The sequence below is a fragment of the Carcharodon carcharias genome, chromosome 15 (genome assembly GCF_017639515.1).
Source record: "Carcharodon carcharias isolate sCarCar2 chromosome 15, sCarCar2.pri, whole genome shotgun sequence".
Lineage (NCBI taxonomy): Eukaryota > Metazoa > Chordata > Chondrichthyes > Lamniformes > Lamnidae > Carcharodon > Carcharodon carcharias.
This window is the reverse complement of record NC_054481.1, coordinates 9,504,787-9,531,043: the sequence shown is the minus strand read 5'-3', so window position 1 is coordinate 9,531,043 and position 26,257 is coordinate 9,504,787. Positions and strand designations below refer to the sequence as shown.

The 26,257-nt window shown below is 40.3% G+C and overlaps 1 protein-coding gene across 3 annotated transcripts in view; it reads left to right on the top strand.

Annotated features, from left to right (window-relative positions):
* The window catches only part of dcun1d3 (defective in cullin neddylation 1 domain containing 3), a 35,981-nt gene extending 16,423 nt beyond the window's left edge, over positions 1 to 19,558 (top strand). For 2 of the 3 annotated variants that reach the window (XM_041207180.1, XM_041207179.1), the window contains exons 2-4: positions 6,907 to 6,991; positions 12,004 to 12,545; positions 17,048 to 19,558. In XM_041207180.1, the coding sequence (XP_041063114.1) occupies positions 12,112 to 12,545; positions 17,048 to 17,567 (954 nt within the window). In that variant the 5' untranslated portion in view covers positions 6,907 to 6,991; positions 12,004 to 12,111 and the 3' untranslated portion in view covers positions 17,568 to 19,558. The remainder of the gene's footprint in view (positions 1 to 6,906; positions 6,992 to 12,003; positions 12,546 to 17,047) is intronic. The other variant, XM_041207181.1, reaches the window with a different exon arrangement.
* The last annotated feature ends 6,699 nt before the right edge of the window (positions 19,559 to 26,257 follow it).

Here is a 26,257-nt window from a genome sequence, read left to right as displayed (position 1 = left end):
ATTTTGGTTGCGGTTTAAAGTTGAGTTATGGTCTATTGCTAGGATGCCATTAACCCTGAGTTCAGCATGTCAAAAGCTAATGCAGAGCCCATTTGCAAAGTTTTAAGTTGGTCAGCTACATGCAGTGACTCATTCCAAGTTAATCGCTATTTTGATGGTATTCACCAATAGCATTCTCAAAATATCTGGTGGGGTTAGAAAGAAAACAGATACTCGGGGCAATTTTCAGAAGGAAAGAACATATGTCAACAACGGTAGTACATTTTAATGATGCAGCAGGGTTGCATGGAAAATGATAAGAGGGGAAAGTGATTAACACCAGATGAAGATTAAGCAGAATGAAAGTGGCCCAGGAGTGAGTTTCAAATCTGAATTTAAAAATACACATAGAGAATCTGGAAGGCTTCATTTTTTAAAAAAAAATCTTTCATGGGCTGTGGGCGTTGCTGCAAAACCAGCATTTGTTACTCATCCCTAATTGTGTTCGAGATGATTTATATCATCACAATTTTCTAGCACTACTTAGCAAAGACTGTGCTGGTTAGCTATTATTGGTTTTGATATACAGTGATGAATAAGGGCCCTCGCCTGAAACATAAACTCTGTTTTTTCCATAGATGCTGACTGACGTGTGTTTCCAGCTTTTGCTGGCTTTATTTTTTATCTTTTACTAGCATGTTTATATCAGTCACGATTGAGGTAAAATGTTGCTTTTGTAATCTCAAATGCCAGGCAGTCTCTTAGTTAAATAGTTACACAAATGTATTAGTGTTAGCTTGTGTAAAATGTTACAAGGACCCTTTAATTACCTTCATAAAGGCCCTTATGCAATTTCCTCACTTAGCAAAAATATAGCATCGTAATGGTAACATTCCTGAAATAGTTGGGTAAAAAATGTATTACAATTTCAATAGTGGCGTTTAATTAAAATATCACTGCACACTTAAAAGTGCTATTTTTGTTTTGCATTGTGTCCAACTTCTGATTTGTGTATAATTTCTTCAACTGATTTGGAGTCAGTGGCTTGGAGTCTATCTTCAATATAAAAAAAACTCCATTATTTTCTTTGTGTGTGTGCGCGCGCGTGCGTGCATCTGGGAGATGATGGCGTATTGGTAATGTCACTAGACAAGAGTTCAGATCCCACCATGGCAACTGGTGGAACTTAAATTCAATTATTAAATCTTGAATTGTTAGTCTCAGTAATGGTGACCACGAAACTATCAACGATTGTCATAAAAACCCAACTGGTTTACTGATGTCCTTTAAGGAAGGAAATCTGCCATTCTTACCCGGTCTGGCCTACATGTGATTCCAGATCCACAGCAGTGTGGTTGACTCTTAACTGCTCTGAAATGGTCTAGCAAGCCATTCAGTTCCCATCCCATGAAAGAATAAATAATATGTCCCTTTACTCTGTCCAAAAGGAACATATCCCATTTTGTTCCAAACTTTTGTCCAGTTTTATGAGTACTGAAGGGTAGATTATAATCTTTTCTGGAGGCTCTATACAGTTATACTGTTAATGTAACATATATACTGCTAAATGAGTCTGACTTAGTGGGCTTTAGGTAGCTTTGACATTCTACTGGGGAGACTATTATTGTGAAATAGGCTTCAAAGCAATAAACAGTAAATTTCAAATAGCATCTGAACCCATATTTAGATTATGCCCCATGAAGCAGGTGCCTGTGACAGAAGGAAGCATGACCAACTTTTCAAAATTTGCTGGGTACTAAAGTCTGTTTGAAAAGGAAATAATTTTAACAGCTATTCAATGATATGTTTTGTACCTGTTGAAAATGGCTTTGAATTTTAGGCAAGTAAACAAGATATTTAGATAAAATTTAGTTCAGATTATAGCTATGCTTTATTTTTGTTTTCGACTGGACAATCGGGTGTTAACCACTGGATGAGGAATTTATGCAGAATTTGAATTTGACAATCATAAAATCTAATTTTGCTTAGTTAACCTGCTAACTGAGGGTTTTTTTTTAAAGACCTGGACCCATTGTGCACTATCCTTCAGATGTTTACACTATGTGCAAATGAGTTATAACCAAGCAATTCACAGTTTATATGAAGAACATTACAGTAGTGTTAATTCTGTAGTATAAAAGCCACTCATCAGAAAAAACATCTGGATGAATTATGACTAACTGTAACTGAATAATTAATTGGTTTTATTACTCTGTACAGGAGAAATGATTCCACAAGGGGAAGCTAGATAAACACACAGGGAAAAAGCACATGCTGGCCAGTTAGATGAAGAGGTATGGCAGGAGGCTCGTGTGACTCACATGGGCCAGTTGGGCTGAATGGCTTCTTTCCATATTCTATTCTGTGTAGTTTCAATAATTTCATGGTTGGAACTTCTGTTTACTATAATGTGTTCTCTGTATACTATAACCTTTCATTAGAAAAATAACACAGTGGAATATCCTTCTATTCCATGAGTATCAGTGAGATCTGTAGTTCAGAATAAATTGGATTAGTCACTGTTGCTTCGTGTTCAATGTGCAGTCATGGATGCAATTTTGTTTCAAATGCATCCATTCTGTTTAATTTTCACACTCTGTGGTTAAAAGGACTTATGTCATTTGACCTGCTCTCTAGAAGTAACTGCGATATTGAAAATCTGTTAGCAAAGATGCAGTGTAGCAATTCACCAGACAGTTCTAGTTCCAAATATGGTTTCTTAATTGAGTCATGGAGCAAGTCTGGCAGAAATCAGAATCTGTTGCTAAATTTGTCATCAGCTGCTGCACAGGAAAGGCATCATGCTTAGTATTGAATAATATTTAGCCTGTAGTCTGTTGATGCAATAGCCTAAAGCACCTGAACAATCTAGATAACTGTAGTCCCTTGGAAGAAATTAGTAGTTTTAGTCATATGCTGTAGAATAAATGGCATATTAAATTTCATCATGGATAACATCTTTTTGTCAGTTTATGGAAATCACGTGTTTAAATTTATTTATTGGCAGTCAGCTAAATCATTTGAAAATAGGTAAGAGATCATTGAATACTCAACCTAAAATTAGTGAGAAAATATGTTAAAATCAATTTAAATGCTCCATTTGTTAAGCCTTAAGGGTATTTAAATGTATTCTATTGGTCCATTGCTGATATTTACTATCAGCGGCAGCAAACAGCAAATGGTGCGGGGAAACAGGAAAACAATCTTTCTTTTGAGTAATCACTGACCCTTTTGGGTTCTTCGGTTTCTTCGTTCACAATTTTTCTGTCATTTTCTTACTCCTAAAGGTTGTGGCTCCTTTAAGGGCTTCATGTTCCACAGTTGTTGGTTGCATTTTGTTACTTTGTCCAAATTCTTCTACGTCTTGCAGCATTCTTGTCCCTTGTGCAGGAGACTGAGCTAAGCCCTGCCCCAGGACTGCAGCACATCTAGCCTGACTCTCCAGTGTAGGACAGTACTAGTGGAGTGCTTTATTTTCAGAGGTAGCATCATTTTTGGTGCATTATAAACTGTCTGTTGTCGATTCAGGTATAAGTTTAAAAATTTCAGGGTCTTATTTGAAGAGCAGAATTTTGTTGAAGTCTGGTCAACGTTCCTCCCTTGATAACACCACCAACAAGACAAACACTGATTATTTATCTCACTTCTATTTGTGGCTATTGCTGTGTGCAAAATTGGTTGCTAAACTTGAAGGTCAAGTCATTGTATGAAGCACTTTGAGATCTGACATTGAAAGAAAAATCCAAATATGCAATGTGTAAGCTTAATTCCTAGTAATAATAAACTTTTCAACTCATGGTTGAATCACAGCCCTAGTTCTAATGATGGGAACTGCTGGTTAATCATCAGGGGAGGAAACCTAGATGTCATTCTCCCTTCCTCTAACTCTGAAATGCCAAGGCCTATTAATAAGAACACAAGTTATAGTAGCAGGAGAAAACCATACTGCCCATTGAGCCTCCTCTGCCGTTCAGTATGATCGTGGCTGATCTTGGACTTCAGCTCCACTGTCCCGCCTGCTCCCCATATCCCTTGATTCCATGAGAGACCAAAAACCTGTTTACCTCAGCCTTAAAATATATTCAGTGATGGCATAAACCCTCTGGAGTAGAAAATTCCAAAGATTCACAACCCTCTGAAGAAATGTCTCCTCATTTCACTGCTAAATGATCAGCCCCTTATCCTAAGACTGTGCCCCTCATTCGAGATTCCCCAGCCAGGGGAAATGATGTCTCAGAATCTACCCTGTCAAACCCCTTCACAAAATGAATGTTTCAATAAGATCACCTCTCATTCTTCTAAATGGCAATATTGACCCGATTTACTCAGTCTCTCATTGTAGGACCACCCTCTGATCCCAGGCACCAATCTAGTGAACCTTCACTGTACTGCCTCCAATGCAAGTATATCCATCCTTCAGTATGGTGACCAAATTTGCTCATAGTATTCCAGGTGTGGTCTCACCAAAGTCCCTTTCAATTGTAGCAAGATTTGTTCTTGACCCCCAGTCCCCTTGCAATAAAGGCCAACATGCCATTTGCTTTCTTAATTGCTTGCTGTTCCTGAATGCTAATTTTGTGTTCCTTGTACAAGTACACCCAAGTCTATCTGACCGTCAACATTTACAAGTTTCATACCTTTTAAAACATATTCTGCTTTTCTATTCTTGGGCCAAAGTGAATAACCTCACACTTCCCCACATTATACTCCACCTGCCACCTTGTTGCCCATTCACTTAACCTGTCTATATCTCTTTGCAGTCTCTTTTGTGTCCTCCTCACAGCTTTGCACTCCCACCTAGCTTTGTATCATCATAACCTTAGATACATTACTCTATGTCTCAGCATCTAAGTTGTTAATATAGATTGTAAACAGCTGAGGCACCAGCACTGATCCTTGTGGCACTCTACTATTCACTGCCTGCCATTTTAAAAATGCCTCTGCTTCCTGTCCATTAACCAATCCCCTATCTTGGCTACTATATCAGCTCAATTCCATGAATTCTCGTTTTGTGTATTAACCTTTTGCCTTCTTACCTTAACCTTATCAAATGCCTTTGGAAATCCAAGTATATGACATCAACTGGCTCTCCTTTATCTATCCTACTAATTATCTAGAATCAGCATAGACTTGTAACAGCACAGAATAAGCCCATCCTCAAAAGAAAACTCTAAATCTGTCAACAGGATTTCCCTTTCTTAAAACCATGTTGACTTGTTTTAATCATATTCTGCTTTTCTCAATGCACTGTTAAGACTTCCAAATAATAGATTTTACCGTTTTCCTGATGACTCATGTTTGTCTAATTGTCTGTAGTTCCCTCTTTTCTCCCTTCCCTCCTTCCTTGAATAGCTCCAAATGTGACTCTGGTCAAGATCAACTAACTTGGAACACCTTCATATCTTTAGGATCAACCCTAGGCCCTTCCTAGTTTACATAGCTTGATTAGTCATTTCCTTAACCAAATAAGCTATTGAGGAAACCTTGTTTTTGTTATAAAAATGAAACATTTGTATTTTTGCTCACTCACTGATCTTGTAAAAAAAAAAGTTCAGAAACTCTTAAACTATTGTCAAATGCTGACTTCTAGATGCATGTTGTTTGGGGAACCCTAAAATATTGTATGCCTAGAATTTATGAGGATCTATAAACTTCAGTAGTTGACACTGCTCTTCTTTAAATGGAAACCATATTAAGCTAATCCTGAAACAGCAGTTAGAGTTGCTGATAGAGGTGTCAACCTTGGACCCTGACTGTATTGATTAGATTTTTATTACTCTGTACCAATTTTAACTTGGAAATAATTAAGGGAAAAGTACTAATTGTTGAATCAAATGTTTTTTTGAAATACATGCAAGTGTTTGAATTGATTATTTCTGAGCCTGTACATTTTGTGTGAAACCCTGTCACCTGGTACTCTTTACAACCTTAAGTTATCTGTGCAATATATTTCATCATATATTTCAAAACTTAATTTGGGCAGCATCGCATGGGATGGTGTTAAATTGGTTTGTGTGTTAATATCTTATGGGATCTGAGAGTTTTGTAGGACATGACCTGCTTTTGATAAATGGATGTCCATCATACTGTAAAGTACTACATACACAGAAAAGATGTTAAAAATTCAGTGAAAGAGACAAAAGATTTTGTATTTTAAAAAAATACTATGTATAGTTAACCAACATACCTGTTGTTTCAGGGATGAAAAGCTTGGGTGACATAATTTGGTTCTATATTGGAGTTATTGCTTTTAAATTGTTTTCCTTTCCCAGCCAGCTTCTCCTCTTCTTGTTACCCTGTCGAAGACATTGGCTTCTTGCTGACATGTAGTTCCATGGGCACTGATCATCTTCTGGTACTCTTCCCTCTTTCACCCCAGATGTGGTCGACCAGTCTTTGTGTTGAATTTGAACAGTCAGTGTCAGAATGCTATATAGCTCCTATAGTGGAAATCGCAACTGAGTACCACCTTCTCCTTGGTAATGTTTATAATGAGTGCACTTCTAGTGGGGGACACTGGATAGCAATTAGGAACAGAACCAGGACTGAATTTCTCCCTCTCCCCCCACCCTCAAACTGGCAGTGCTGAGGGAGCTGTATACCAAGCAGCATACACTAATTGAACTCTCTATATCAATACTTCATGAACCATGTACATATATAGTTGTCTAAAATAATTGCAACTAAATGGCTCTCAATTGTTACAGCATTAGTAGTTTGATAAATGTTGAAGGGAAGAATAAAAAGAGGAAAATTAAGGTGTTTATATTTTTTCAGAAAAAGTAGTGATTCTGTGGCAGTAAAACTGAGCATGCTCAAGTTTAAAGCTAATGTATATAAATACACCTCATAACTAGAATAAAGAGGGCACTTTTTTAACATGTTGGATTATTGTTGAAAAGTTTCTTTTTCACTTAAATTTTACAGTGTTGCATGTGCTGACGTCACAACTCTGCGTGTACAACAAACCGATATGCTACAGAGACCAGCTGTAACTGCCGCATTTATTTCTGTAAGTACAGCAGCGTGTCCTCTGTAACTTGCTTTCCAACTTGTTTGTCCTGAGGTGTTTATACTGGTATGTCAGTAAGTTTCTGTTAACTAAAATCATAATGGATAAGTTGTGCAGAGAGCTACAAAGCTAGTTTCTGTCCCTCTTTGCCAACTCAGTGATATTATGCAGGAGTCTGATTCTCGTCTCCATATGACATTTCAACAAATTTCATACAATTACTTGCATATGGAACAGTCAGTTTCCCTTTTAATTTATCAACATATTCAACAGCTCTTTGTGAAACTTGAATACATATTCAATGGCACAGTACTCTTTGCATTATTTGAAAAAGGATCTTATAACCATGATTTTGAGTAATTGGCCCTTCTGTGTCAACACTTTATAATTGGGAAAAGCCTTTGCCAACTTTTGTTTGTCATGCTATCGTTGCAGGTCAGTAGATTGCATTGTTTTGAGTCTCCCAGGTCCACCTGTAGTTTTGAATTCTCTCTTGATACTATCCCGTTTTTTTATTATCTAGGTATTCTTCAGTCAATTTTTGTTTTCAGTTACCCAAGTCTGTTTTTAGACATGTGGTAAGAGAACCAACAGAAGGGCATAACTAACTTGGCTTCGTCCTCACCAATCTACCTATTAGAGATGCCACAGCATTGGTACATGTGACCACTGTCTTGTCTTCACACTGAGGATGTCCTCCATCATGCTGTGTGGCACTGCAGATCTATTAGCTCAAAACCAGGCATCCATGATAAACTGTGGGCTGCCAGCAAAATTCCATAACACCACAATCTTTAACCTCATGACCTAGTTACTTTCACTTCCCCAACATAAAGTTAGATGACCCACCCTGGTTCAGTGAGAAGTGTGGAAGGGCATTCTGGGAGGAGCATTAGGTCTTCCTGAAAATGAAGTGTCAACCTGGTGAAGCCTCAGCACAGCACTGTATGCATGCTAAACAGAGAACTCAACATGCTGTAGCAGAGGCCAAGCAATTTCGTAACCAGTGGTTCAGGCCAAGGTCCAGTTGTGAATAGTGGTAGACAGTTAACTAATGGATGGAGGCAGCTCGAGGAGCATTTTCATTCTCAACTGTGATGGGTTGCAGCGCAAGTACAAAAGAAATCTCAATGAGAAGTGCTAAAAGGATGATCCTTCGGAGCCCCATCTTGAGATCCTCACCATCACAGTCTTCAGCCAATCCGATTCACTCCTCGTAATCAGGAAACTGCTGAGTGCAGTGGATACTGCAAAGACTATGGGTCCCAACAACTTCCAGCTTGTAATATTGAAGACATGCTCCACAACTAATCGTGCCATTAGCCAAGTTGTTCCAATACAGCTGCACTCTACAGGCATCTACCTGGCAATGTGGAACATTGCCCAGATATGCCCTGTCCACAAAAAGGAGGATGTGCAGACTAATTGCTGGCCCTATGCCTACCTCCACTCTAGAATTTATTACAGCATTTGTCCACATACTGACAGCAGCTGATTCCAGAGAATGATTACCCATATGACATCAGGGCAAGATTTGACTGCTGTCAAGAAGCCTGAGTAAAACTGAAATCAGTAGTGATCACCGGAGAGAACTCTCCGCTGGCTGGAGTTCAGGCTAGCACAAAGGAAGATTGTGGTTGTTTGAGGCCAATCATCTGAGAATATTGTTGCAGGAGTTCCTCGGGGCAGCATCCTAGGTCCAACTATCTTTAGTTCCAAGATCAGAAGTGGGGTTGTTCATTAATGATTGCAGAATCCAACTCCATACGCAATTCCTCAAATATTGAAACAGTCTTTACTCAAATGCAGTAACACCTGGACAACATTCAGGCTAGGCCTGACGTAGGTAAGTAACATTCATGTCACACAAGTGCCAGGCACTGATCGTCTCCAATAAGAGAGAACCTCCCCATGACATTCAGTTGCATTACCATTGTCTAGTTCCTCACCATCAATATCCCAGGGGTCACCATTGACCAGAAACACAAATAGACAAGCCACTTAAATGCTGTGGCTACCAGATTAGGTTAGAAACTGGGTATTCTGCAACAAGTGGCTCTCCACCTGTAGTCAGCTGTTGTGAATTTACCTGTAGTGATTTGAAAGACAAAGTCATGAGAGTTTGAAAAATAAGATATTTGATGTTGCAAATCTGAAATTGAATTTCTGGGAAACAAGTAGCACACCTTGTGCAAGGAATGAGATTGCACAATAAAATGGGAATTGGGGCTTTGAGGGCTGAATTAAAGAAAACTGGTCTGAATCACAACAGCAACTTGTATTGAGTAACACCAGGTGTTGCCTACATCATGGGAAAGCTAACACAGTTGGCAACTCTAGCCAGGTAGGCTGGCTGAGAAATAAGAGAATAATGCTTCTTCATTCCTCCAAAAGGAAGTTTTATTCGCTGCTTAGCAGCTGGACAACATTCAGGCTAGGCCTGACGTAGGTAAGTAACATTCATGTCACACAAGTGCCAGGCACTGATCATCTCCAATAAGAGAGAACCTCCCCATGACATTCAGTTGCATTACCATTGTCTAGTTCCTTGGATTAACTGCTAATTTTGGAGCCTTGCTAATTGGAAATTGGAGCCACAGTACTCATCTGACTCCATTGACTTAATGAGAGTAAAATAAATAGGATATTTTCATAATACAAGTAGAATCATAGAAACTTACAGCACATGAAGGAGGTTATTTGGCCCATCAGGCCTGTGTTAGCTCTTAGAAAGGATAGTCATCCTTGGTGCCACACTCCAGTTTTTGTCCATAACCCTGTAATATCCAACTCTCATTTCAAATTATTTGCAACATCAAATATCTTATTTTTCAAACTCTCATTATTTATGGAATTATCTTCCATTACCATATCTGGTAGTGTTCTAGGTTTCATAACTGAGTGAAAATATTTTCCTCATCTAGGGGTTTGTTATGAGGAAAGGTTGACCAGATTGGGCCTATACTTCAGTTTAGGAGAATGAGAGATGAGTCTAAAACCCAGATTATTGGTATGCGTTCAGTAATGTTGCTATTTTAATTATACCTTCAGAAAATATTATTGAATATGGTGAACATACTTGACCTTTAACTTTGAATAGGCAAGTTTTGAAGATTAGATCATTGTAAATCAATGGTATGCCATAACTTGAATAGAATTGGTAATTGAAAGTTTAGGTCTGAATGTGGTGCAAGTTAAGAAGTTGAGAGCTGTGTTTGCCAGTTGCTGGTCGGCTTTACCTGACCTGGGGGAAAAAAGTAGTAGTTCTTAGATATCCATGATTTCAATTTGGTGTGGTATGTAACCTCATCTATTCAAAATGGAACACAAGTTCCATCATGTGGATGTGAGAATTTGTCTTTGTTGTTATGTCAAAAGAAGGAACATGATATTTACTTGATTGTTTGTGGTAAAGAAATGAATAAGGTACACCTGATGCCATACAAATGGTTAACAGTGCACTTGATGATATAGTATTACCTACTAGTTGAGCAGGTAGGATTGTCGATCTAAACTTTTAACTTGAGGGAAAGATTATAATTTTGGAAAGGTCATAATTTTGTTCATTTTGATTGTTTAACTGTTAACTTTTAGGAATTCATTTTGCAGGAGGAAGGCATATGACAAGGCTGTGTTAATGTAAACCCCTTCTCCCCTGTACTTTGCAGATGTGTCCACAGAGCCTGTGCCACCTAAATGAGTTTATCTTTCAGCTGTGACACGTTGCTGATACCGCTTGGCCTTAGCAATCCTTTAAGGCAACTGAGGTTTGCTTGAGTTTGGCCAGAGAAACATTGATAGTGAACTCGGGATTTTCTTTAATTCTGCTGTTCTTTTATAAGATCATGTCAAAATTGCTGCCAGGAATCTAGCCAGAGCATTTAATCACTTGGGTTGAGCCTTCTTTGTGGCAAATGGGTACATTATTTTGCTTTAATGGCTGCGTTAATGTCTGTTTCTTATTCTGAATGTTTCGCCCTTCTCTTCCAAAGTATAGCCTACTCCTGATGAATTTGTAACACGTTTGAGGACTCAGTGGTAGTGATTTTCATTTCCTCAAGTTTACCTGCAATATGTCCACATGCTTCAAATGGGAAAGTAAATTATTTCTTATTAAAGAACATTGAAGCTGTAGAAATAATAGAAAGTTAGCAGGAAGTTGTTTGCATTTTGACAAATATAAATACTCATTGAAGAATAAGACAAAATGACCACCAATCATTTCATTGTTGTAGTCAGTGGTGTTGTCATACAAATTGAGATCTGAAGAAGTAGCTCCTATCGATTCGTACGTGTTTATAGTTTACCGTAGGATCCCATAGATTTTAGTGCCGGTGCAGTCCTGGCAGTTATACCGACTGTCTACACTTTATAATGTTACATTTGGGTGTGTGCTCTTGGCTGTAAAAGGAAGAAATGGGAACAGCCAACCTTCAGACAAATATTCTTTGCCTCAGTCTAAAAACAATCCTTTCACTGAAGTCGTGATAAGTTGATTCTTGCTGCAGATCCCGACAAACATTTGGAAAGATGCTGAATGTGTCAAAACCCCCAATCTATTGTCAAATCAAATTTTAAAAAAAGCAAGTTACTGCCTTATTGAAATTTTCACTCTGATCAACAGATACACTATATTTCTTAAATCAGCGTTTATTGTATTTAAACTTCTAGATCTGTTTATTTAGACTGAATGAGTTCTTTAGGAGATGTGGTCTTTTTATTTAAAAAAAAATTTGCTATTTGTGAAGTGATTGGGCAAAGATTCTGAGTTTCCAGTGGCCCAAGATTTCACTTTGATTGACAGGTATAGCTGAGAGAATTTTGTGTTTGGGTCTGCGTCCAAAATTGAACTTCAGTTGCTTCGAGCTTTTAATATTTTTAACAATAGCACATTTGTGATACCTGTTTAATAGCCTTTACAAAATTGTACTACAAGATTAAACTGGTAATGATAGCTGAATAGTGAAACAACCAATCAAATGTTAATGTTCATTTTTTTCCCCCCCCGCCAGTTTCTTTTTAAACCGCATTCCTGATGGCAAGCTGAAGTGTATGGAGCAACAGGAGCAGAGAGGGAGTGTGACTGGAAGGGGACTGCTTTAGAACTGCAGTTAAGAAACATGGGCCAGTGTGTCACCAAGTGCAAAAATCCCCCTTCCTCTCTGGGCAGTAAAACTGGAGATAAAGAATCCGGTAGCAAATCGCACGTTAAGAAAACTGCCAGCCCTGGTGAAGAATTTAGCTCAATGTGTGCAAAGGCTTCTGGCGATATACTTGCCAATGGAACAAAGAAAACTGATGTAGTGGAATCGACCCAGCCCCAACTTGCTCACTCTGGCGACAGTAAAAAAGAAGAATCCTTTTCATATCGTGAGGAGTTCTCACTTAAGAGAGCTGAAGAATTGTTTAGCAGGTATAAAGACGCACATGAGGATGCCATCTTAGAGGAGGGTATGGAGTGGTTTTGCAATGACCTTTCTGTGGATCCTACTGAGTTCATAGTGTTGTTATTAGCATGGAAATTTCAAGCAGCTACTATGTGCAAGTTTACCAGGTAAGAAGTTCAGATGAAGTTTGAAAATGATCGCTACAGCTAGTTTATTTTTAAGGATGCACTAATTCCAGTGCAGACAGTTCACCGGGATAGGTGGTGATGTCAATCTGTTAACTATCTGGAGGGGATAGAATAGTTTCATTCTGACTGAAAGGACAGTAACAGTAAGGCCCTCTCATATTTCCCCTTCCTGTGAAAGGATGAGGCAGGTGCTTGGTGGTGAGTAGCACTTGTGCGAGGATGATTATTGGGGAAAGTGCTTTCTCACAGCTTGGTGTGGAGAGCTGTTCACTAGCTCAGCATTATGATTTTGCTTAAGCCACCAAAACAATGAAAGTACCAGTATCTGCACAATGACAAGTCACTGTTACAAAAACTACCTACCGTGGGATTGTTTGCTGTGCGAATCAATCGAGATGGTACCAGTAGCGTCCAGTAGCCTTTCACTAAACACCCCCCACCATTTCCCAGGAAGTTGCAAGTGGTGTAGCTGAGTTATTGACATTTGCAATTCTGAATGTATCTGATGGAAGTGCAGCATTTTAAAAGCAATGCTGCAACTGCATGCTGGTGACATTTGAAAATGTATAACAGATACTGAGCATGTCTATCTCCAGCATGTTAGCTATTCTCGGTCATGCTGTGGAAAGGGTCAACCCACTAGCTACATTGAACTTCCTGAAGACAGCAGGAAAGTTGACCTTAAAGAGGGAGCAGAGAATCTGATTGGAGTCTGACTGAAATAAAAATCAGTAAAATGTATCCAAGCAGGAATGATACTGCAATATTATTGGCTTACAATGACATACATGGTCTTGCTCAAATCATTTTATATTCTGGTGCCTGACATTCCAAAACAATTTTGGAATGAACAATAATTATTTTGTGAAAAAATAGCTGGTAATAATCTTTATTATTGATGATGAGATCATAAATGTGAACAGTATCTTCCCTTCAACCACTCACTCCATTTCTCCCCATTGGTTTACTGAGATATTTTCTTGCCACTGCTACTCTGTATGTTCACACTCCAGCAGTGCATTTCAAACACACCGTTACTTCCAGATAGTGGCATTTCCACATAAGATGAGATGAGGCCCGATATAGCCTTTACTTGGCAGTTTTCTTTTTTAGCAGATTTTGAAGTACACTTCCGTCACAGTAATTATGCAAAGAAAGAGGGAGGACTTTTTCTGTGGTGTAAATGTGGCCTGATTTTACTGTGCAAATGACTATTTTGATCATTTATTCCACCACCTCCCCCCCCGCCCCCAAAAAAAATTATCTGTCATCATCTGAAGGCAGCAGAATACAATTGTAGAGTAAAGGAAAACACTCACCCAAATATTAATTGTTTTTGCATATGAAACTAAACTATGAATGCTAACTGTTCAGACATACGGGATACTGAGTCGTCCTCGATCCTGTCCTTGCCGGCAATCACTACTTGTACTCTTTGGAAAAACCTTGAAACTCTGAAGCCAGTTGTAACTATTTATTCTTTTATGGAATGTGGACACTGCTGGCAAGGCCATTTCTAATTGCTTTTGAACTGAGTGGCTTGCTAGACCACATTGCTGTGGGTCTGGAGTCACACGTAGGCCCGACCAGGTAAGGATTGCAAATTTCCTTCCCTAAACAATCACCATTACTGAGATTATCTTTCAATTCCAGATTTTATTAATTAAATTTAAGTTTCACCAGCTGCTGCAGTAGGATTTGAACCCATGCTCCCAGATGCGGTCTGGATTACTAATCTAGTGACATTACCACGACACCATCTCCCCTGTGTTAGGTGTCAGTTTTGGCTCGGTGGTAGCACTTGAGGTTCAGAAGCTTGTGAATTCAGGTCCCACTTCATGAGAGTTGAGCACAAAATCTAGCCTGGCAGTATGGAGTGTGAAGGCCCCTCCTTTCACTGGCAGTACTGAGTGAATCCAGCAGTGTCAGAGGTCCCTCCTTTCAGAGAATAATATATTGGCTTTGGAGGGGGCACAATTCTGATTCACCAGCCTCTTTTAAAGTGTTAAATTGTGAGGACAGGTTGTATATCCACTAGGCTTGGATTTCTCTAAATTTGGGAGATTGAGGGATGATGTGATTGAAGTTCGTAGGGTGATTAATGGATTTGATGGTAAACAGTTATTTTTAGGCTATGGGGAAGTTTACAATGGTGTTCTCCGGAGGCTAGTATTAGGGTGGAATGTAAGTTTGCCGATAATCCGAAACTTGGAAATAGTAAACAATAAAAGAGAATGGTAGCAGAGTTTGAGGAGGACGTAGTTTGGTAAAATGGGCAGACTTGACAAATTAAATTTAACGCAGAAGTGTGAAGTCATACATTTTGGTAAGGAGGAGAGGCAATATGAACAAAATGGTCCAATTTTAAAGGGGTGCATGAAGGTGGCATGAAGTCTTGAGAAAGTCGTTTTAAAAAAAATATGAAATCCCTTAGTTTTGTTAATAGTGGCATAGTGTACGAAAAGTATGGAAGTTATTTTAAACCTTTTTTGAAACATTAACTAGGCCTCAGCTGGAGCATTATATTCAGTTCTGGGTGCCACAATTTCTTTATTGGCAAGGATGTCAAGGCTTTGGAGTGGGTACAGAAGAGACTCACTAGAATAGAAATCAAGAGACATCAGTTATCTGGAGAGATTGGAGGAGCTCGGGTAGTTCATAGAATCGAGAATGTTAAGAGGAGATTTGACGTTCGGCACCATCCATGATTTTGATGCAGTAAATAAGAAAAATTGTTTCAGTCACAGAAGGATCAGTAGGTAGAGAACGTGCATTTAATGTGATCGACAAAAGAATCAGAGGCAACATGAGGAAACCTGTTCATATGGCGCGTTGTGCACTAATTATTGGAATACACAGCCTGAAAGGGCGATGGAAGCAGATTCAATAGCAATATTCAAAAGAAAATTGGATAAATACCTGAAGGGAAATACTTAGAGGATAATGGAAAAGGCTGGGATTAATTGGATGGTTCTACCAAAGAGCTGGCACAGGTACACGGGTTGAAGGGCCTTCTGTTCTGTATCATGCTGTGATTCTATAGCAAGAAATTATTTCCTTGGGTGGGAGGATCCTCAAGGAGGTATAACCTTAAGATTGGAGCTGGGCCATTTTGGGGTGAATTCAGAACACACTCTTCATGCAAAGAGTATTGGAAATCTGGAACTCTTGAGGCTAGGTCAATTATAGATTTTAAAACAGGGACTCATAAGAGTTTTGTTAAGCAGGCATATTAAAAACCAAGGTGGGTAGATGGAGTCAAGATATAGATCAACCATGGTCTAAATGAATGAATGGCAGAGTATGCTTGAATGCCTGAATGGTCCAGTTATACAGGGACCCTCTCTGAACATTCAGGTGGTTGTTGAAGATCCCATAGTACTATTTAAAGAAAACTGAGGGAGTTCTGTATTTCAGACATCATTTATCCGTCAATCAATACCTAAAACTGATGTTCATTTAATCACTCTTTTTGGGACCCTGTGTATGTATTTGGCTGCGTTTCCTACATTACAACAATGACTATACTTTGAAAGGTACTCCATTAGCTGTAAAGCATTTTGGGAACTTCCAAACTTGTGAAGGGTGCTATATAAATGCAGGTTCATTCATTCTTGACTCATCATCCCTGCTGAGATTGCCATGCAGTTAGAATTGAAGTTAAGTTCATCCAGCTCTGTGTGATCCAGTCATTTTTAAAGTATCTTTCACTGCCATCAGAAGGCGACGAAGAAAGTGCATTGGTCGAGCACAGTGAAACCAGGCCATGTATTAGCCTGTGGAGAAAGCCTTGCATTGTTTTTGCATTATTCATTTTTTTGCTATTTTGAGCATACCAGAGTATTTTTAAAAACTGGTAGAGAATTGCCAGGTGTTTACATGTTGATTTGCTGTGCTGTAACACACACACACACACACACACACACACACACGCACACCATAGTTATGACCTTCCATTGCAGAGATTGTTGCTTTTTGAAAAGCTATACTAGAAAATTGATATTGATCATTTTGAGACAAATTGGAAACTCTAGAGTATCTGAGAGAGAAAAAGTCGACCTATTCTCCGTGTGATCCTAGTCTTTACAAATTTTGGCTTTTATTCACTATCTTAGTTGAACTTGCTATACAATGAACACGCTTGTATAATGGACATGCTATGACCTCAATCATTAGACCAGCCAGAACTGTATTCAGAATACTGAAACATGTATTTGCATTATATAAATGAATTATTATCTGAAATGGGCTGTTTAAATGTACATTATTCAGAATATTGGGTTAAAAGCATTCTGTTAATGAACTTGTGTGTACAATGGTTGTCACTTGTGTTAAATAAAAGTGTACTGTGTGTAACATTATTTATAAAAATAACTATCAAAAACAATGTTTACTTTATCCAAAAACTTTTAATTCATGTGTGGGCTGCTCATGTGGTTCAAGCCTTTTGATGGTTTTTTTTTTAATCCTTTTTACTATAGGAAAGAATTTGTGGAGGGATGCAAGGCATTAAACGCTGACAGTATTGATGGAATCCGTGCCAGGTTCCCAAGCCTTATGAATGAAGCCAAAGTTGAGGACAAGTTCAAAGATTTGTATCGATTTACGTTTCAGTTTGGGCTAGACTCTGAGGAAGGCCAGCGATCGCTGCGGAGGGAAATAGCTGTTGCTCTTTGGAAACTGGTGTTCACACAGAACGTACCTTTCATATTGGACCAGTGGCTGAGCTTCTTAACTGAGAACCCGCCTGGAATAAAGGGAATCTCTCGAGATACGTGGAACATGTTCTTAAATTTTATTCAGGTGATAGGTCCCGATCTAACAAACTACAGCGAGGACGAGGCTTGGCCAAGCCTGTTTGACACATTTGTAGAGTGGGAAATGGAAAGAAGAAGAAAAGAGGGCCTGGCCGAAGAAGCATTGCATTTAGTTACAGAGGCTGCAAATGTGGAAATGTTAGGACAAATTGCTACAGACTACCAAGTAACAGATAATGAGTAGTGAGCAATAACGGAAAATGACAGCATATGTAGTTTACTGCTCCTCACCACCCTCAATTGCCTTGTTGCTAAAAGGGCTCCAAGATGCTGTAATAATTTATAGGCACTTTTTAAGCAATTGGGTAATACTTTTTTAAAAATGCTTGTTCACAAAAGTATGCAGTAATTCACTAGTTGCCCTAATAAAAGCAGCATCCATTTCAGCCTTTGAATACTACTAGTGTGAAGTAATCTGACATCGTTATTGCAGAGTTCTGTCTTTGCTTTTTTAATTGTGGTGTTATGGAATTCCTTGGGTTAAGAAGTTGAATAGTGCCAGAGCCCACTTTCAGCAAATTGAACGATTTAAGAGGCTGCTCTGTGTGATGCTGCTCATAGCAGTGGAAATAGTATAAAATGAAAGACAGTATTAAACATTTACCAGTTTACTGATCAAAGAATTGGAGAAGTGTTGCGATATTCAAAGTGCAAGACTCCTGCAGTTGTTCAAGCAGCCACACGGTCTTTCAGTATATCTAACTGGTAGTTGTGTTAGCACTGTACTCTTGTATGCTGTACACTGCAAGGTTCCAGGGTTTGCAGTACATGTACACACATTTCACGTGTGGTCTCATCTCTGTAAAGTTTGTTTCCTTGTGTACACCTAATAAACATATGGGTTCTTTTGAATTCCCCTTGATAAAATCGCCGGTGATCTGGAATCTCTATCTAAAAACATTGATGTCTTTCAGCTTATTAGGTTTACAATCCGTCGTTACAATTTAGATAGCGCTACTGGTGCACGTGTCATGATCATATTCACCAAAACCAGTTCACTTTGGGGCACAAAAATGTGCATTTATGTAGATTGCACCTGCAGGTACCGTAAAAGCCCCATTGATGATTTTGCCTCAATTACTAGAGTTCAAAGACCTACCTTTTAGATCAAATCAAATCTATGGCTGCCTTAGCATCTCACGGGAGGGAACACCAGGACATGTCAAGGTGGCTTGCTCACAAAGCTCATTGCACTATTTTCAGAGTCTTGGCACAGATTTAACACCAAGAGTATTCAAGAAGCAATAGGCAGCAGGGCATAAAGGAATGGGATCAGTCCTGCAAATACTGTTGCCTTAACTAAAATCAACTGAAATGTGATTTATTTTTTTCTTGAATTTATTACTGAACTACAGCTTTTTATTAATCTGAGGTTCGGCCTTTTTTTTCCTCTGGTGTCCATTCGAGGTTTTGTGAAAATTCAAAAATGTCCATTTTACTGTATTTTTGTTAAAGAAATTTATAGTTAAGTGATACGTGGAAAGTGTGCTTCTGCCCTACATGTCATATTGCATTCTGCAACCTTTTGGTGTGTCACATCAGTTGTGTATCTCACTGATTTTTACAAATGCATCAGATGAATGATTTCCAGTTTCAAACAGGGAAAAAAAATTGACACTTTTTTCTAATGTTTTAATTTTCCTCTCCTTCGAAGTTACTCTAGGACTTTGGACCTTGTCTGTACTGTCCTTTTGGATTGCAAGTTCTTCCTTCCTTGGAATTTTACACAGAACCGACAACCCTGAATTTTCTGTAGCAGGATTACAAATTTAATTCTTAAAACTCTGATATATAATCTGTGCATTTAGCTTGTGCTACATGTATATTTTATAGAATAAGTTTTGGTGCTTTCACTTCTGGGCTGCAATTCTGTGGTCTGTGGGGTTGTTGTGAGTCTTGTTGGTTTGTTTAGTTGTGTTACCATACTTAAGATGCTTTCTTTTCTCTTTCTGAAATTTACTGCCTCATCTTTACATCCACTTGTAGGTAACTTACTGAAATGAACAATGTTTTGCTAATAGTGTTTCTACCAATACACTGTCTTGTTACCATCAATTGTACATTTTATGTATTCAGATATTGTATAAATAATGGATTTATTTAAAGTTGAAATGCTTTGTATGTTTTACGTACTGATTATTTTCCAATTAAAAGGGTCAATTGCATTCTTAGCAACTTCGATCGTCCATAACTTATTTCCCTCACTTTGATTTCACAGCTGTTATATCTTGTTTCTGCATCTGACAGTTACTCTCTCGATTTGTTTCTTTGCCATGTTTGGATGTAAAGGTGCCAGTTGGGATGCCAGAGAGGTTAAAGAAAGACTTGTGTTTATGTTAATGGGTTACAGCTGTGCTTATCACTGCATCAGTAGTTTGAGCTGAAATTCCTTGCAAAAGCAAAATACTCCAGATGCTGGAAATCTGGGGGAACAAAAATCACAATGCTAAAAAATACTTAGATCTGGCAATACCTGCGGAGTGCGAAGCAGAGTTGGTGTTTCAAGTCTGTAACCTTTCATCAGAATTGGTTAAAGTTAGAGATATAATAGGGGAAGTGGGGTGGAAGGGAAACAAAAGGGTAAGACTGTGCTAGGATGGAGGGCAGTAAGAGATGATGGTAAGGTTTGTTGTGGCAGACAAGAGTGGCATCAATAAGGTATGTGAATTCTTGACTAATTCCATTGGAAGCAGCCTGTCGTGGAATGCCATGTCTTCAGTGCCACTGCATAAAGGAAAGCAAGACTGATTAATCAACAGCCAATGTAGGCTGTTCGTTGACTGACCCCACCCAGCCATTACCGTCATTCCTGTGTACACAGATCAGAGTAACTGGCTTCCAGGGTTGATGAGCTGTTCTGACATTTGCTCCCTTGGGTTTTCTTTCAGCTTTGACTTCTGACTTATCCCCTGCAATTTCAGCCTTAGCAAAAGGACACAATAGGTTAAAATACTTTTCCATGCTCTGACCCCTGTGTGGTACTAAGTCAGTCCAAAAACTAGTCAGAAGCAGCAAAGCCTAGATTGTAGTATTGCTTCTTATTCATTGTTGGGATGTGGGCATTGCTGGAAGGCTGTGGGCATTGCTGGAAGGCAGGCGTTTTAGAATTATACAGTGCTTAAAGCAGAGCAGGAGGCCATTTGGCCTGTCATGTTTGTGCCTGCTCTTTGTACCCACCATTTCTACCTGAAAACCTCCCTTCAAGTGCTTATTCGATTTGATTCCCTTTTGAAAGCAACAACTATCTGCCTCCACCACACTCACAGGCAGTGCAGTTTGGATCCTAACCACTTGCTGCGTAACACGTTTTTTATTGTCCTTAAAAGTGGTGGTGAGCTGCCTGCTTCAACAGTCTGAGGATTGGGCCAGCTCAGTTAGTAATGGTGTTACTGAGCCACTCTTGGGGAAACTTCAATGTCGATCACCCAGAGTACATTGTGCCTTGTCACCCTCAGTGCTTCTCCCTCCATGTTGAACACCTGAGGAAGGGCAATAAGTGGTAATCAGCAGAAAGTTTCCTTTCCCATGTTTGATTTGATACTGAGAGACTTCATGGAGTCTGGAGCCAATGTTGAGGATTCTTGAAACCACTTCCTTCTGACTGCTGCCGCCTCTATTTGGTCTGTGGGACAGGACAAACCCTAATAATAAAGGAGTCTGGGACATTGGCTGAGAGAGATGATGGTGTGGGCTTGACAATGTCCAGCTGTTGCTTGACTAATCTGTGGGACAGCTCACAATTTTGGCACAAGACTTCATATGACTTTGCAGGTTTGAATGTTCCTTTGTCCTAGACATTAGATGGACCAGCCAACATTGTCCTATCCTGTTTTATTATTTGACAGCTTTGGCAGGCCATTTCAGAGGGCAGTTAAGAATCAACTTCAGTGCTGAGAGTCTGCAGTCGCACATAGTTCAGATTGGATGAGAATGGCAGATTTTCTTCCCTAAAAGGCGTAAGTGAACCAGAGGGGTTTTTATGACTAGATGGTAGTTTCACGGTCACCATTACTGAGACTAGCTCTTTAAGTTCAATCAACTGACAAACTAGAACAAATTTCCCGAGCTGCCATGGTGGATTTGCACTCATGTCTCTGAAACATTAACCCAGCTTCGGATTACTAATCCAGAAACATTATCAACTCTGCTTTGTTGCCATTTACTTAAACAAGAAACGCTTGCATTTTTTGAGCATCTTTCAGGATAGTTCAAAGCACTTTACTGTTAAACTGTTGGAAATATAGCAGGCAATTTGTGCATAGCCATATAATCTGTTTTAATGATGTTGATGGGATAAATATTGACCAACTCAACTCATCTTTGATATAGTGACACAGGTTATCTTAAATCTACCTGAAAGAAGATGGAGCTTGGCTTTCACGAATCCAAGATTGTACCTCTGCCAGTGTAGTGCTCCCCCAGTACTGCACTAGATGGTTAAATCTAGATTTTTGTGCTCAAAGTCTCTGAAGTAGGACTTGTGTCTGTGTCAGAAGGTTCTGGGTTCAAGTGCTATCAAATGGACCTGACACCTGTGTCTAACTGCTCATCCAGTGTTGCCTGGGTAGATAATACTGCATGCTTCTACTCAACCCCTTTGTCAGGGATAAGAGACATAAGAGAGGCCAGTCAGGAGAAAAGTTAGGAAACGTTTCTTCACAAAAGGATGTAGAAGTGCTGAATTCCCACACAAAGTAGTAGATGCTAGCTCAATAAATAATTTTAAATACAAGGTGCAGATTTTGCTAGCTAAGGCAGTTGGATGGATGGAATTAGGACACCGATCAGCCATGATCTCATTGACTGGTGGAACAGGCTCCAGGGGATGAATGGCTTACTCCTGTTTCGTTGTTCCTATAATGGGGTGTTTTTTTTTCCATCTGGGATTCTGTTCCAATGCTTTGTGGAGGAGGGAAAGGAATGGAAGCCAGGAGCATGCAGCAGCATCTATGCAGGCCACACTGGAAGAACATGTCTCCACACAGGGCTTACAGATGACATTATCTGAATTTTTGCTTGCAGCGGTGTCCAAAAAGTCTATTTTCCCTCTGGTCTCTCTGCACAAAGATAGGCCAGCTGTTGGAATCTCTCTTGAAGCTTCTTCCCCTGGGGGCATTGCCTTGTCTGTGGATGTGAAGATGATGACAGCACTTTTATTCATCCAGATTCTTGCAATTGGTCACTGGCGATGAGTTATTTCAGTCAGTTCACTGTTGTATTATAGATGTCCCATACCCCTTTCAGGTATGCCTCCAAGTTTATTTGATTTCATGTGGAGAGCTATATTCCCATAAGCGCAGGAGGTCCCATCAACTTCAAAATGGAGATTGCATGCAATTTCCATGTTCAGATAGCTAATGATGTTGGCCACCTCCTCACACATCTTAATGTGTGCTACATGGGGCATAGACCTGGTTTGTTTCTCAGGCGATCTGGGATTCTCATTACAAAGGGATGGAGCCTTCCAAACACAAAAGGTAAAGATGAGAAAGATGGTGACCAGGAGAGAATGAGACAGAAGATGGACACCGCCATAGAACTTGTGTCCATCATCACCTTAGGCAGCCATTCAGCCAATTGGAAAAAGTTATAAACATTAAATTCCATACGTGTTCTCCTTGGGGCTGGGAGGAAAGGAAACAAAACACTTCAGCTCTCCTTCCTTATTCATTTGTGATTCTGACCATTACTAATACTGTGGCCATTCTTTTTGTTCATTCATGTGGGATTCACTGGCTGGGCCAGCATTTATTGCCCATCCCTAGTTGCTCTTGAGAAGGTGGTGGTGAGCTGCCTTCTTGAACCGCTGCAGTCCATGTGGTGTAGTTACACCCACAGTGCTGTTAGAATTTTGGCCAGTGACAATGAAGGAACGGTGATATATTTCCAAGTCAGGGTGATGAGTGGCTTGGAGAGGAATTTCAAGGTGGTGGTGTTCCCATCTATCTGCTGCCCTTGTCTTTCTAGATGGTAGTGATCGTGGCTTTGGAAAGTGCTTTTGAAGGCGCCTTGGTGAGTTCCTGCAGTGCAGCTTGTTGATGGTACTCACTGCTTCCACTGTGTGTTGGTGGTGGAGGGAGTGAATGTTTGTGGATGTGGTGCCAATCAAGTGGGCTGCTTTGTCCTGGATGGTGTCAATTTTCTTGAGTGTTGTGGGAGCTGTACTCATCCAGGCAAGTGGGGAGTATTCAATCACACTCTTGGCTTGTGCATTGTAGATGGACGGCAGGCTTTGGGGAGTCAGAAGGTGAGTTACTCATCGCAGGATTCCTAGCCTCTGGCTGCTTTTGTAGCAACAGTATTTATATGGCTAGTCCAGTTCAGTTTCTGGTTAATGGTAACCTCCAGAGTGTTGATAGTGGGGGTTCACTGATGATAATGTCATTAATTGCCAAGGGGCAATGGTTAGATTCTCTCTTGTTAGTGATGGTCATTGGCTGGCACTTGTGTGGCGCAAATGTTACTTGCCACTTGTCAGCCCAAGCCAGGATATTGTCTAGGTCTTGCTGCATTTGGATACAGACTGCTTCAGTATCTGAGGAATACAAGTGAACATTGTGCAATCATCAGCGAACATCCCTGCTTCTGACCTTATGCTGAAAGGAAGGTCATTGATGAAACAGCTGAAGATGGTTGGGCTGAGGACACTACCCTGAGGAACTCCTGCAGTGATGCCCTGGAGCTGAGATGACTGATCTCCAACAACCACAACCATCTTGCTATGTGCTAGGTATGACTCCAACCAGTGGAGAGTTTCCCCCCTGATTCCCATTGACTCCAGTTTTGTTAGGGTTCCTTGATGCCACACTTGGTCAAATGTCACCTTGCTGTCAAGAGCAGTCACTCTCACCTCACCTCAGGAGTTCAACTATTTTGTCCATATATAAACCAAGGCTGTAATGAGATCAGGAGCTGAATGACCCTGGCAGAATCCAAACTGGGCATTGGTGAGCAGGTTATTGCCAAGCAAGTGCTGCTTGATAGCAGCACTGTTGTTGACCCCTTCCATTACTTATGATCGACAGTAGACTGATGGGGCGGTATTTGGCTGGGTTGGATTTGCCCTACTTTTTGCGTATAGGACATACCTGGACAATTTTCCACACAGCCTGGTAGATGCTAGTGTTGTAGCTGTACCGGAACAGCTTGGCTAACGGCACAGCAAGTTCTGGAACCCAAGTCTTCAGTACTATTACTGGAATATTGTCAGGGTCCATAGCATTTGCAGTATCCAGTGCCTTCAGCCGTTTCATGATATCATGTGGAGTGAATCGAATTGGCTGGAGACTGGCATCTGTGATGCTGGGGACCTCAGGAGGAGACCGAGATGGATCATCCACTCTGTAGTTCTGGCTGAAGATTGTAGCAAATGCTTCAGCCTTATCTTCTGCACTGATGTGCTGGGCTCCTCCATCATTCTGGATGGGGTATTTGTGGAGCCTCTTCCTCCAGTGAGTTGTTCAATTGTCCCATTCATGGCTGGATATGCCAGGACATCAGAGTTTATATCTGATCCATTGGTTGTAGTATCCAGTAGCTCTGTCCATCGCTTGCTGCTTATGCTGTTTGGCATGCAAGTAGTTGTGTTATAGCTTCACCAAGTTGAACCCTCATTTTTAGGTATGCCTGGTGCCATTCCTGGCATGCCCTCCTGCACTCTTCATTGAACCAGGGTTGATGGTAATGGTAGAGTGGGGGATATGCCAGGCTATGAGGTTACAGATTGTTTTTGAGTATAATTCTGCTGATGGCCCACAGAACCTCATGGACGCCTAGTCCAGTTGCTAGATCTGTTCGAAGTCTATCCCATTTAGCACAGTGGTAGTGCCACACAGAACGATGGAGGGTATCCTCAATGTGAAGATGGGACTTCGTCCCCACAACAACTGTGCAGTGGTCATTCCTACTGACACTGTCATGGACAGATGCATCTGCAGCAGGCAGGTTGGTGAGATTGAGGTCAAGTATGTGTTTTTCTCTGCTTGGGTCCCTCACCACTTGCTGCAGACCCAGTCTAGGAGCTATGTCCTTTAGGACTCGGCTAGCTTGGTCAGTAGTGGTACTCTTGGTGATAGATATTGAAGTCCCCCACCCAGAGTACATTCTGCACCCTTGCCACCCTCGGTGCTTCCTTCAAGTGGTGTTCAATATGGAGGAGCACCGATTCATCAGCTGAGGAGGGTGGTACATGGTAATCAGCAGGAGGTTTCCTTGCCCATGTTTGACCTGATGCCATGAGGCTTCATGGGGTTGATGTTGAGGACTCCCAGGGCAACTCCTGACTGTATACCACTGTGCTGCCACCTCTGCTGGATCTGTCCTTTCAGTGGGACAGGACATACCCAGGGATGGTGATGGTGGTGTCTGGGACATTATCTGTAAGGTATGATTCTGTGAGGATAATTGTGTCAGGCTGTTGCTTGACTAGTCTGTGAGACAGCCCTCCCAATTATGGCATTAGCCCCCACATGTCAGCGAGGACGACTTTGCAGGGTTGACAGGGCTGAGATTGCCATTGTCGGTTTGATACAACTGAGTGGCTTGCTAGGCCATTTCAGAGGGCACCTAAGAGTCAACCACATTGCTATGGATCTGGAGTCACATATGGCAGATTTTCTTCCCTAAAGGACATTAACATTCAATAGCAGCAGAGACCCTTTCAGGAAAAGGATGTTTGCTCCATTTGAAGCAATGAATACAAAATCAGGCCCTGCCTAAGTAAAATGCAGAGGGCAGGTGTAAATCCTCCCACTTTTCCATTGATCCTTGTTTTTCCCAAGCATCTGAACCCAGAGTGCTTGGATCACAGAAGTGACTTTTGGCATCCCAATGATCATCCACCCATTTTGTTCACTTGTTCTCAGTAAAAAGAAG